This window comes from Phyllobates terribilis, unplaced genomic scaffold (assembly GCF_046119375.1).
Source record: "Phyllobates terribilis strain yellow unplaced genomic scaffold, ASM4611937v1 Scaffold_7__3_contigs__length_470593459, whole genome shotgun sequence".
Taxonomy (NCBI): Eukaryota; Metazoa; Chordata; class Amphibia; order Anura; family Dendrobatidae; genus Phyllobates; species Phyllobates terribilis.
The window spans coordinates 289,676,346-289,690,786 of NW_027362767.1; the positions used below are offsets into that span (position 1 = coordinate 289,676,346).

The following is a 14,441-nucleotide window of genomic DNA, read 5'->3' on the forward strand; positions in this document are numbered from 1 at the left end:
ATTCTGACCAGTGTCACTTTATGTGGTAATAACTCTGGAACGCTTCAACGTATCCCAGTGATTCTCAGAATGTTTTTTTGTGACACATTGTACTTTATGTTAGTGGTAATTTTAGGTTGGATTTTTTTGCCTTTATTTGTGAAAATATCGGAATTTTGGCAAAAAATTTGAAAATTTTGCAATTTTCAGACTTTAAATTTTTATATCCTTAAACCAGTTAGTCATGTTGTACAATATAATTTATAAATACCATTTCCCATATGTCTACTTTACATCAGCATCATTTTTGAAACATAATTTTTTTTGTTAGGAAGTTAGAAGGGTTACAATTTTATCAGCAATTTCTCATTTCCCCCCAAAAAATTTACAAAACTGTTTTTAGGGACCACATCACGTTTGAAGTGACTTTGATTGGCCTATATGACAGAACATATACAAAAGTGACACCATTTTAAAAACTGCACCCCTCAAAGTGCTCAAAACGACATTCAAGAAGTTTATTAACCCTTTAAGTGCTTCACAGGAATTAAAGCAATGTGGAAAGAAAAAATGAATATTTAAATTTTTCCCACAAAAATGTTAATTTAGTCATAAATTCAGCATTTTTACAAGGGTACCAAGAGAAAATGAACCATACAATTTTGTTGTGCAGTTTCTCCTGAGTACGCCAATATCCCTTTTGTAGAGGAAAACTGCTGTTTCAGCGCATGGCAGGGCTTGGAAAGGGAAGGAGTGCCATTTGACTTTTGGAGCGCAAAATTGGAAGGTATAGATAGCTGACAACATGTCGTGTTTGCAGGCCCCTGATGTGCCTAAACAGTGGAAACCCAAACAAGGGACCCATTTTGGAAACTAGACCCCTCAAGGAATTTGTCTAGATGTGTGGTGTGCACCTTGAATCAACAGGTGCTTCACAGAATTTTATAATGTACAACTGTGAAAATGAAAAAAATATTTTTTTTTTCCCACAAAAATGTTACTTTTGCCCCAAATATTTCATTTTCACAAGGGTAACAAGAGAAAATGGAACATACAATTTGTTGTACAATTTCTCCAGAGTACGGCAATACGCCAGATGTAGAAGAAAACTACTGTTTGGACACACAGCAGGGCTCGGAACGGAAGTAGCGGCATTTGATGTTTGGAACGCAAAACTGGCTCGAATAGATAGTGGACACCATATGACACATTTGCAGAGCCACTGATGTGCCTAAGCTGTGGAAACTCCCCAAAAGTGACCCCATTTTGGAAACTATACCCCTCAAGGAACTTATCTAAAGGTGTAGTGAGCACCTTGAACCCACAGGTGCTTCGCAGAATTTTATAACGTTGGCAACCACCTGGTTGTCCTGATGAAGGAGTCGGGGGGACTTTGACATTAAACCAACTTTCCTTCATTTCTTCTTGGCTTCTCATTTATTCAGCAGCGCAGGATACTTTCATTGCCCACGGCTTATTCTGGATACCCCATATGTGGTGGAAAACTACTGTTGGGTACATGGCAGGACTCGGAAGGGAAGAGCGCCAATGGAATTCTGGAGCGTAATTTTGGTTGGAGCAGATTGTGAATGCCATGTCACATTTGAAGAGCCCCTGACATGCCAAAACAGCAGAAATCCCCACAAGTGACTCCATTTGGGAAACTACATCTCTTGAGAGATACATCTAGTGGTGTAGTGAGCCTTTTTAACCCTCAGGTGATTCACAGAATTGTATAACATTGGGCTGAGTCAATGGAAAATTACCATTTTTTCCACTAAAATGTTATTTTGGCCACAAGTTTTCAATTTTCAAGAAGGATAATAGGAGAAAATGAAACACAAAATATGTTACGCAATTTTTCCTGAGTATGCTAATACTTTATTTATGGTCAAAAACTACTTTTGAGGCACAGTGTACAGCTCAGAAGGGAAGGAGCACCACATTGTAGTGCACATTTTGCTGGAATGGTTTGAGGGTGCCATGTCACATTGGCAGAGCCCCTGAGGTGCAAGAACAGCAGAACCCTCCCATTAGTGACCTCATTATACAAATTATACCTCTCAATGAATTCATCTAGAGGTGCAGTAATCATATTGACACCACATGTGAGTCACAGAATTTAATATCATTGGGCGGTGAAGAAAAAATAATTACCTTTTTACCACAAAATTTTTCTTCTAGCCCCAGATTTTATATTGTCACACTGGGAAATGGGTAAAAATGGCACCAAAATGTATCACACAATTTCTCCTGAACATAGCAATACTCCATATGTGGCTGTACAGTACTGCTTAGCCACACGGCGTGACTCAGAACAGAAGGAGCGCTATTTGACTCTTGGAGAACAAATTATTGTAGAATAGTTTGCGGACTCCATATACACAGCCTCTAAGTGCTAGAAGAACAGAATCCCCCCTCAAGTGACCCCATTTTGGAAATTACACCCCTCTTGGAATTTATCTACAGGAACAGTGATGATTTTGACTCCATGGGTGTTTGCCAGAAACAAGCAGCAATGAATGTTGCTGAGTGAAAATGGAAAATCTGCCATTGTAGTGCCCACACATTGTAGTGCTTGTAAATTGTAATACCGATACATTGTGCCCAGCTCGTGCTTCTGGAGACATGGATCTCGTAAATTAAGTGAACTCTCATCGCTACAGAAATGTCAAACATGGATGCTAACTGCTGTTTAGGCACACTGGGCCTCAGAAAGGAGGGAGGTATTTGGATTTGGGAGCACAGAATTCTCTGGATTTCTTTTGGGGGCAAGGAGCCATAGCGCTTTTCCAGAGCCTTTTTACTAGCAGTAAAGAGGAAGCCGCCTATATTTCCATTGATGGGTGATGGACCTGAGTGGGAATTAGCTTTTCTTTTGTGGATTGAGGTGAAGCTTTTATCGGGAAAATATTACATAAGATTTTGGATCACATTTATCCTGCACTCTACGCTGAGCAGTTATATCAGCGTTTCCAGCTAAATCTCTGAATGATGAGATGAAAACCCCTGAGGGATCCATTCACTATAAGGAGGCAACAGAGTTACTCTATACTCTGTCTGGCCTCTTTTCAGCGGTGTCCTTCTTTTCAAAGGTGCACAAAACTGTGGCGGACCATGCTTTTATGCATGCTTAAAAAAACTGACACCGCCGGATCATAGGCCAGACTGCAACCACAATGCCTCCATCTGCCTCATTATAGGGAATGTTTCACAAGGGGTTCTGTCTGAATCAAGTATTTCAGAGATTTACATGGAAAGTCCGATGCTAGCACTCAGCGCAGAGCGCAGGATAAATGTGAGCCGTGCCTTACTGCGATCTTTGGGAGGCAAAATTAATAAATCAACATTATATGAAGAATTGGTTTTATTTATTTTTTACGCTGTTCCTCATGTGACTGTTCTATTCCACTTTTTGTTCAGCAGCATGATGAAAAAGCATCGTTTTTTGCCATTCTTTTTATTATTTTTTTACGTTGTTCACTGACAGGGTTAACTAGTGGGACACTTTTATAGGTCAGATCGTTCTGGACACAGCAGTATCAAATATGTGTAGTTTATTTGTTTATTTTTGTTTTTACATAAATATACTGTATGTATTTATTGGATTCATATTTTTTCTTTTTGTTTCTTTATTTTGTGATTTTTTAAAAAATATTTTTACAATTGTTACTTTTTTATCTTGTCCCAGTATCGGACACCAACTTTCCTTGCCCTGATCGCTGATCTAATACTCTGAAATGCTTTTCCATTGCAGGGCATTAGATCAATGGCATGTCTGCTCCTGCTCTGAGTAAGAGCTTACAGGCCACTGTACCTGGGTAACCCTGTGGCATCTTTAGGTCCGGGGTCACCATGGAGACCATCGACACAACGTGATCGCAATCGGGACAGAGAGGGAGCTCTGCAGATCGATGTCTCTGTCACTATTGACAGCGCCATCAGAGGGGTGAAATGCCCGCGATCGGCGCTAGCACCACTGCAGGGTGTCAGCTCTCTCATAGCGCTGACACCTGCTTTTGATCATGCCGGTGCTCAGAGAGAGCCAGCACGATCGTCATGACGTACATGTACTGCGGTTAGCGGGAACGCACCTCCCTCATGCACCATGCATGTACGGCGGATGTCATGAAGGGGGTTAAAATTACATTAAAACTAAAAATATTGTGGTCACTGTTGCCAAAGTGCTCCCGAACCTGTAGATCTGATGTTGTATCTGGAATATTTGACAGGACCAGAACCAGCAAATTATCTACTCTAGTTTATTCAACAACCAACTGAAAGAGTAGGGGTCTGCTTACATAAACCGACTGGCTACAGTAAATGATGACCGATCAGTACACCGTAACCTGTTTACACAGGCAGTAACAATGCCCAATGAACGATCTGTAATTCTGTATTAGTTTTTGTTAAATAAACACTGACCTGGTGTAATTTGTCATGTGTTTTTTGTTCATCAGAAGTTATTTACCCATTTTTAATACCTTCAAACATTCATGTTGTTTTTATTATGTCCTGATACATAAAACCTTAGAATTCAAAGAGGAGGTATTTATTTTATTTCTTTATTTTACTCACTTATATAGCAGCATTACTTCCACAGCGCTTTACAAACATTATTGGCACTGTCTCCATTGGGGCTCACAATCTAATTTCCCTTTCACTATGTCTTTGGAGTGTGGGAGGAAACCGGGGAACCCAGAGGAAACCCACGCAAACACAGGGAGAACATTATTATTATTATTTATTATTATTATAGCACCATTTATTCCATGGAGCTTTACATGTGAAAAGGGGTATACATAGCAAAAACAATTACAATAATCTTGAACAAAACGTGACGGCAACTGGTACAGGAGGAGCGAGGACCCTGCCCGCGAGGGCTCACAGTCTACAAGGGATGGGTGAGGATACAGTAGGTGAGGGCTGGTCGTAGAGCGGTATGGTGGAGCGATGGTTAATGCAGGTTGTAGGCTTGTCAGAAGAGGTGGGTCTTAAGGTTCCTTTTGAAGGTTTCCATGATCAGCGAGAGTCTGATGTGTTGGGGTAGAGAGTTCCAGAGTAGAGTAGAGGGGGATGCACGGGAGAAATATTGTATGCAATTGTGGAAGGAGGAGGAAAGAGGGAGTAGAGAAGGAGATTGTGTGAGGATTGAAGGTTGCATGCAGGTATGTACTGGGAGACTAGGTCAGAGATATATGGAGGAGACAGGTTGTGGATGGTTTTGTATGCCATGGTTAGGGTTTTGAACTGGAGTCTCTGAGCAATGGGGAGTCAGTGAAGAGATTGACAGAAGGGAGAGGCCGGGGAATAGTGGGGGGACAGGTGGATTAGTCGAGCAGCAGAGTTTAGGATAGATTGGAGGGGTGCGAGACTGTTGTAAGGGAGGCCACAGAGCAGGAGGTTGCACTAGTGTTTTTGCAGATTCATGGTTGAGGAATATGCAGATCCGGGAGATATTTTTAAGTTGGAGTCGGTAGGAAGTGGAAAGGGCTTGGATATGTGGTTTGAAGGAGAGTTCAGAGTCCAGGGTTACCCCAAGGCAGCGAGCTTGAGGGACTGGGGAGAGTGGACAGCCATTGACATTGATAGATAGGTCAGTTGGGGGGGGGTTGAATGAGATGGTGGAAAGATGATGAATTCTACTTTGTCCATGTTAAGTTTTAGAAATCTAGCAGAGAAGAAGGATGAAATAGCGGACAGACATTGTGGGATTTTGATTAGTAGAGAGGAGATATCGGGTCCAGAGAGGTAGATCTGTGAGTCATCAGCATAGAGGTGATAATGAAAGCCATGAGACTCTATGAGCTGTCACAGGCCTAAGGTGTAGATGGAGAAGAGTAGGGGTCCTAGAACTGAACCTTGGAGGACACCGACAAATAGGGGGTGAGATGAGGAGGTGGTGTGCGAGTGGGAGACACTGAATGTCCGGTCTGTTAGGTATGAGGAGATCCAAGATAGGGCCAAGTCTGTGATGCCGAGAGATGAGAAAGTTTGTAGTAAGAGGGAAAAGTCCACTGTGTCGAAGGCAGATGACAGGTCTAGTAGGAGGAGGACAGAGTAGTGTCGCTTGGATTTGGCGGTTAGTAGGTTATTGGTGACTTTAGTCAGTGCAGTTTCAGTAGAATGGTGCAGTCGGAAACCAGATTGTAGGCGGTCAAAGAGGGAGCAGTAGGAGAGGTGGGAGGACAGTTCAGAATGGACATGTTGTTTGAGTAGTTTTAAAGCATAGGGGAGAAGTGATATGGGTCAATGGATGGCTTTTTGAGGATGGGTGTGATCGAGGCGTGTTTGAAGCATGAGGGGAAGACACCAGTTGTTGGTGACAGGTTGAAGAGGTGGGCTAGGGTTGGGATGAAGATAGTGGTAAGGTTTGGGATGAGGTGGGATGGGATTGGGTCAAGTTCACAGCTGGTGAGGTGTGATTTGGAGAGTAAAGAGGAAAGTTGATCTTCCGTAATGGTGGAGAAGCAGGTTTTGGAGGAGGAGGTTTGAGTAGGTGTGGGGAGGGGCTGTGGGGACTTTAGGCAAAAGCTTTGTCTGATGGTGTCAATCTTCTGTTTGAAGAATGAGGCAAAGTCTTCGGCTGAAATAAGAGGAGAGGGAGGAGGCACTTGGGGACGGAGGAGACAATTGAAGGTGTTGAATAGCTGTTTGGGGTTGTGAGACAGGGAGGATATGAGAGATGAGAAGTATGTGTGTTTTGCTTCAGTGAGTGTGAACTTGAAGGTAGTGAGGGACTGTTTGAATGCGATGAAGTGCTCAATGGAGTGGGACCTTTTCCATCTACGCTCAGCAACCCTGGAGGCCCATCGCAGTTCTTTAATTAGGCTGGTGTGCCACGGTTGTCTGTTGATTGTGCGAGCTTTGGTATGTGTGAGGGGGGCAACCGAATTGAGAGCTGCAGCTGAACATACATTAGTTTTTCTCATGACTGTCTACGCAGGCTAGCTGCAGACTAGTCTGATATTACACATTGCAGACTAGTCTGGTAGTACACACTGCCTTGAGGTGCGGTATTTAAAATATATTTCTTCCAAGCTCAGCATCATTAAGGGTATTAAGCAATGATCCTGAAATCCAGTCCTCATTATCTATATCAGATTGTGTTTCCAGGATTTACTTAGTCTTGCACAGTACTGAACCTGTGGCAATTTCTGATGCCTTAACTGTTAGAACTCTTCTGTTAGTTTTTTTCTATTTTGCTGGTCACATGGGATCTAGCTTAGTTCTATTGTAGGGACAGATCTCCTGTCTTTCCTTAGTGCTTGTAGCCTATCATAACAGTAAGTCCAGCCCAAAAATATCTCTAAGGAAAGACCTCCAGTTTCCATCATGGTTTCGGTTCAGGATTTGGCTCAACGCCTGCAGGGACTCTCTCTGGAGGTGGCCGAGCTCCAACAACACGTGAGTAGCTGTTCTGGAGCGCATTTTGTGGAGCCAAAGGTACGATTGCCTGATTTATTTTTTGGCGAACAACAAGATTTTTTTTCCTTTAAAAATGCTTGTTTATTGTATTTTCGTTTGAGACCCAGATCCTGTGGTGATGAAACACAGTGCATAGGGTTCATAATGTCACTTTTGCGCAAGGATCCTCAGGGATGGGCCTTTTCTCTCCAACCTAGTGATCCGTGCTTTAGATCAATGGATAGTTTTTTTCTGCTTTGGGGTTGTTGTATGATGATCCTGATCGTGTCTCATCAGCTCAGACGGAATTGAGACTTTTGAGGCAGGGATCAGGTAATGTGGAAAATTATTGTACTCACTTCCGTCGGTGGTCTACTCAGGTGGGCTGGAACGTTTCTTGCTGGGCTAGGTGAAAGGGTTAAGGATCTGCTTATTGCTTATCCTACACCTGGAAACTTGCAGGAGGCAATGCAATTAGCTATACGGGTGGACAGGAGACTGCGTGCAAGGGTTCATGAGAGTAAATCCTTTGCCATGTCAGCTCCTAGTCTTGAGAGGGTCTGTACTGACATTGGGGAGCCGATGGAGATTGGGGCGATATCACCCTGCTCTCAGGAAAAAGACTGCAGGTTTTCTGAAGGTTTGTGCTTTTATTGCGGAAAATCTGACCATTTCATTAAGAACTGTGTGCTTCGTATGAACAAAGAAAAAAAAAAAAGGTCAGTTACGCCCGTATAGCCTGTTTAAACACTAAGGGGGTATTTCTTTCTGCTACTACTGCAGCTCAGGAAGAATTAATTGAATTTCGGGTATTTGTGGATTGTGGTTCTACTCTGAATGTGATTGATGGGGGATTCTTGGAAAAACTTAAATTAAAACCCAAACCTTTGTCATCCCCTATTGCTGTGGTTTCTGTCGATGGCTCCCCCTTGAAGAGTGTTACTCACAAGGTCTGTGAATTTCCCCTCACTATTAATGGTATTCACCAAGAAAATTTGGATTTGGTAGTATTAAATAATTTGCCCTCTCCAGTAGTTTTGGGGTTACCCTGGTTAAAATTGCACAATCCTGTACTGGATTGGTCTACTAATGAAATTAAGTCCTGGAGCCCTAAGTGTTATGACAAGTGTTGTAACAGGCGCATTGCTGCTGTGGATAAAGGGGAATTACCTGTACCTATTCAGGATTTTTGGAAAGTTTTTTTCTGAGGAGGAGTCGCAAATTTTGCCTCCCCATAGAGACTATGATTGTACCATTGAATTTGTCCCTGGAGCGACTCTTCCTAAAAGTCGTTTATTTAATCTTACTATTCCTGAGAGAAAGGCTTTGGAGGAATACATACAGACGAGCTAGGCCGCCGGTTATCTCTAAGTCACCTGTGGCTGTTGGATTTTTTTTTGTTAAAAAAAAGGATGGCGGTTTACGTCCTTGTCTGGACTTTCGCGAGATTAATAAAATTACTGTACGCAATCCCTACCCACTGCCATTGACTCCTGATTTGTTTAACCAGTTAGTGAGGGCCAAGTGGTTCTCTAAAATTGATCTCCGGGGGGCATACAATTTGTTGCGCATGAAGGAGGGTGATGAATGGAAGACTGCTTTTAACACTCCTGTGGGTCATTTTGAGAATCTGGTTATGCCTTTTGGTCTTACCAATGCACCAGCATTTTTTCAGAATCTTATTAATGACATCCTTAGACCTTTGATCGGCAAAAATGTGGTTGTGTATTTGGATGACATTTTGATTTATTCGCCGGATCTGGAGTCTCATTGGCGGAGCGTACGTGAGGTATTACAGTTATTAATTGACAATTCGCTTTTTGCTAAGCTAGAGAAATGTGAGTTCGCTGTACAGAGAATTAGTTTTTTGGGCTACATTATCTCCAGCGAGGGCTTTGAGATGGACCCGGTGAAAGTTCAAGCTGTGCAGGAATGGCCTAGGCCTATTGGTTTGAAATCGATACAGAGGTTTTTGGGTTTCACCAATTATTACAGAAAATTCATTAAAAAATTTTCTATTATTGTTAAACCACTGACCGATCTCACCAGGAAAGGTGCTAATGCGGTTCAGTGGACTACTGAGGCCATTGAAGCTTTTGTGTTTCTAAAGGAGAGGTTCACCTCTGCTCCCATCCTTATGCAGCCTGATGTGACTAAGCCGTTTTTGGTTGAGGTTGATGCTTCTTCGGTGGGGGTCGGTGCGGTGTTGTCTCAGGAAAGCAAGGATGGAGTACATCCCTGTGCCTTTTTTTCAAAAAAAATTTCTGAGACTGAACTTAATTACGATATTGGTAATCGGGAATTGCTGGCTATTAAACTCGCATTTGAACACTGGCGTCATCTCTTGGAAGGTGCTGAATTTCCCATTCAGGTTTTCACTGATCATAAAAATCTGATCTATCTTGATGCTGCCAAGCGCTTGAATGCCCGTCAGGCTAGGTGGGCACTTTTTTTTTCGCGGTTTAATTTTTCCGCTACTTACATCCCGGGTACCAAGAATGTTAAAGCTGATGCTTTGTCTCGCAGCTTTTCTCCCATGGTCAGTGCTGAGGAGGAGGAGAGCATTTTACAAGAAGGTGTTGTGATTGCTGCTTTGGACTCCGTTTTAGAAGATGAGATTCTTAAAGCTCAGGAGAATGCCCCATCTAACACTCCCCATGGGAGGTTGTTTGTGCCTCGGACCTTTAGGAGAGATTTGTTTGTTGAGTGTCATGAGTCTCGGTTGGCAGGTCATCCAGGAATTTCTGAGACCAAGAGACTTGTGGGTCGCAGTTTTTGGTGGCCTGGATGGCAGAAGGAAGTCATTAAGTGGGTGCGTCAATATACTGTGTGGATTTATCCTGTTATTTACCAAACAACTGATGTGTAATATCTAAATTTTTTCCAAACAGTCATCTACCTGTACCTTTCCGGTCTACCCTGTCTGTGACTTGTAGTGCATTAAAGGAGTTTAGGTTTTATAATGATGTATGTCACAGGTTAAGGAACACTGCAGTACAGTATGTTTCTGCTTCCAGACTTGTCAGAGCGTTTCACAAGAGGTTTCCTGATAAGCCTGGGCCTAGGGGATCCGGAGGATCCTCATAGAAGAGGGGGTACTGTTAGAACTCTCCTGTTAGGTTTTTTCTATTTTGCTGGTCACATGACCTTTTTTGCCTATTTAATCCTGCTCCGCCCTTCTGGCCTTGCTGGACTTCATTGTAATTTCTACTCTTAAGCTAGCCAGGTGCTTTGTATCCTTTCTCAGTCAGTTTAGCTAGGTCTTTTGACCTCTATGTTCTATGTTGTGTGTTTGTCTTTTTACTGCTACAATTTCTACTAGGAGGTGTCCATCTTTCTCCCAGTCCCTAGTTCTTGTAGGGATCCCTCCCTCACATCTATAGGTCTTCGTTCAGACTAGCTGAGGACTTTAGCGGGTCTGATCGCAGGATCAGGTTCCCCATTACATCGTAGGGATCTAGCTTAGTTCTATTGTAGGGACAGATCTTCTGTCTTTCCTTAGTGCTTGTAGCCTATCATAACATTAATAATAATTTCATCACCTGTGCAATACTAAGGAAACCCTAAAAAAATGGCGTGTAGGGGGCCATGAGGACTGGCGTATGGGAACACTGGTCTAGAGTCTAATGGCTTCATTATACCGAATATACTGAATAAGCTCCTGATCACTTGTCAGTTTAAGTATTACTACAATTAATTTATTTGGAGAAAAAACAGATATGTTTTGCATTTGTAGTCAGCTGGACAGACAAATTATTATAAAAATGCAAACAGTCATAAGGGTGTTTTCTGGGATGTAACATTGATGGCTTAATTCAGGATTATTGGGCATCCAACTACTTCGTTATAAAACTGCTAGTGGATTCCACCCATGAGACATGGACAGAACAGCTCATGTGTGAACGGGGTCATATTACAATTGAGGATACAAGGATAGATCCAGCTCTGATGGAGATAAAATCTTCATCCTTTATTAGTAGATTGAAAAATCATGGTAACATCCAAGGACTGTCCATTAGAGATAGCAGCAACACATTTCTGGTGCATATAGCAGCCTTATTTAAGGTGTAACACAATGAGAAAGGGTGCTTTATGCACAATAAATATGTTGGTGATATTTCTTATGGACACTCCTTGGATGTTACCATGATTTTCTATTCTATTAATAAAACTTGAATATTTTATCTCTGTCCGAGCTGGATCTAACCTTGTATCCTCAGTTTTCGTCCATGTCAGTGGTGGTGTCCCGAGCTCCGGCGGATTACATACTGCTGTTTTGGTGAGCTGCCTTCCTTCTTCTACTGGTTAAGCGGCCATACCCAATAATAGGACTTTTTCACTTCTCCAAGCGTCACTGCTTCTTTGTTCTCGTAAAATCTCTTTGACTTAGCCTAGATAACCACTGATGCTACAAAACTAATGTAAAAGATAATATTGAATCCAGAAGAATGCAGACATATAAATGATGTACTAGTTGGGCTAACAAAATGTTCTATAACTGCCCAAAAATGTGTTCATCTGAAAAAGCCCTTACACTTACACTTATAGACGGAGCAACCTGTGAATCACAGAATATTTTGAGACAAAATATAATGAAAATATATTATGCCATAGATATTTGGAAGAAGATCACACTGGTAAAGTCAGAGGTTTCCAGAACGGAATGGCTACTTCTAATTTTTCTTCAAAAATTAATAATACATTGGAATTGATTAAACTTATTACTAGTGTTGAGCGAGTATGTTCTGTTCCGGGTATGCTCGGGCCGAGCTCCGAGTATTTACAGCTGCTCGGTGATATGGTTGAATCGCTCCCGTGTGCATGATTTGCAAGTGTTTGACAGCTTTATTACATGTGGGGAATGTGTAACAAATAGACATTCCTCACATGTAATAAAGCTGTCAAACAGTTGCAAATCATGCACACGGGAGCGATTCAACCATATCACTGAGCAGCTATAAATACTCGGAGCTCGGCCCGAGCATACTCGGACAGAACATACTCGCTGAACACTACTTATTATGTGTTATATAGGTGAATATTTAGGTCATCTCCACCTTCCAGCAGCCTGTACCTGGCCTGCAGTCTCTCTGTACATGTTCACAGATAATAAACCTAAATTTATTGATGACTTTTGGATTCTGGTCTGATCTTTGAACAGTAGCTCCATATAAGAAGTACAAGCATTGGGATTTCCATATGTATGAAAGGTGTTGACATTAATCTACATAAGAGCTTTCTGTTCATTACGGTCTTCTGCATTTTAGGGAGCAGCCTCACGCTGCGCTCGGCTCTGCACTCTCTGTCCGCTGCCACTGCACCACCCCAAGAGCAGCTCCGGTCATGTATACAACTCTTCTCTATCATTCAGTGGATATTTACCTTTTTACTGATGGGTAAGTTGTATATATTACAATTCTGTCATCATTTGTTGATATGTGCATTACAATGCCATTCATTTACAGAACGTCTATTGACAAATGCTTAGATATTCATGGACGTCTTTCTTCTGGCACTTGGTGGTGTTTACAGGTCACAAATCCCTACCGATGTAAATGTCATTCTTAAGCAGATCTGTTATTAAACTATCCTTCCAAATCTTTTCACAAGGCGATGGTTAGAGAAAATGTTCAGGTTTTTACGTTCATCTGCTTTCGGTCCAAGTGTGATTTGATAAAACATTAGCTCACACTCGGCTATGCAAGTCAATGAGTTCAAGGAAACCGTCGGACTGCCCTCAGATGACATCTGAGTGCAGTCAGATTTCCACGAACTGACAGAATGGAGAGGAGGGAGACATTTCTTCTTCATCTCCTCCTCATCGGATCATATTGTGATCAAACTGATCACTGTGTGATTTGCATATTCGACCCAATACTTTAGAATGAGAGAATACGCAGTTGTCTGCACCTACCCTTAGAAAAGACCATCAATGTGAGATTTGTGGGGGTCCCACACCCAGTCTTCCCACCTGTCAGCACACGGAAGGGGCAGTAGTGCTGACTAGATGGCCTCGGCCCCTTCAGTACAGTTCACACATGTGAGTATGTGCCTGGTACTGCACTAAGCTCATTCAAGTGAACTGGGAAAAGGTGCAAAACCAGATAATGTGTGGAAATTTTTCAGTGGGGATCTAGGAAGTAGTGATTATATGTTGATAGTCATTCCTAAGGATAAGCTATCAGTGTAAGATCCCAGAAAAAAATCCTTTAACCCTTCCTAACCCATATATTTATGGCTCAATGAGAAGGATGTTAATGTGACCAGTGACAAAATTACAGCCTTTTCATGGCGCAGGTTCAGAAGCTGAGCCCCCATTATTACCAGCCGGAATGGGCTATAATATACAACAAGGTTCCTGCATCAATGGCCGGGATCAAAGCTAGCTCTAATCTCAGCTGTTTAACCTCTTAAATACCATGTTCAAGAAATAAAAAATAATATAATTTGGGTGTCGCCATAATTGTATTGACCGTTCAGAATAAATTTAACATGTTAAAGAAGCACTCTCCCATCAAAGTTTTTATCCTCTTAATATACTGCAGTCATCATTTTATATAGCACTGTGTACTTACAATTGCTCATTGTGCCCTTCTACCCAGATAATTCTTCTCTTTTCCATTAGGTCTATGACATCACGTGATTACAAACTGACTAGCTGAATCCTTCTAAGCTCTATGTAGAAACAGGAGGTCAATTTTCCCTGCATGAGTCATAAGTCATTGCAAGAGGCGCTGGCAGAAGGAAGAGGGAGCAGCTGGGTCAGGAGTTGAAGAGGGGGATGATTTCTACAGGGACAAGAGACTTCCTGTTTCTACATAGAAGAGAGAAAAGGGAAGAATTAGCTGGGTAGAAAGGCAAAATGAGCAATTGTAAGTAGTGTTGAGCCACCCCCGTAGTGTTCGTGTTATGTTCTGCTACAAGCACTAAGGAAAGACAGGAGATCTGTCCCTACAATAGAACTAAACTGGATCCCTACGATGTAACGGGGAACCTGATCCTGCGATCAGACCCGCTAAAGTCCTCGGCTAGTCTGTACGAAGACCTATAGATGC

At 42.2% G+C, this 14,441-nt stretch overlaps 1 protein-coding gene across 1 annotated transcript in view; it reads left to right on the forward strand.

The window, feature by feature from the left end:
• LOC141154655 (diacylglycerol O-acyltransferase 2-like) overlaps positions 1 to 14,441 on the forward strand; it is a 69,513-nt gene that overhangs the window by 17,790 nt on the left and 37,282 nt on the right. Inside the window, exon 2 of the mRNA XM_073640934.1 lies at positions 12,654 to 12,782. Within this exon, the coding sequence (XP_073497035.1) occupies positions 12,654 to 12,782 (129 nt within the window). The remainder of the gene's footprint in view (positions 1 to 12,653; positions 12,783 to 14,441) is intronic.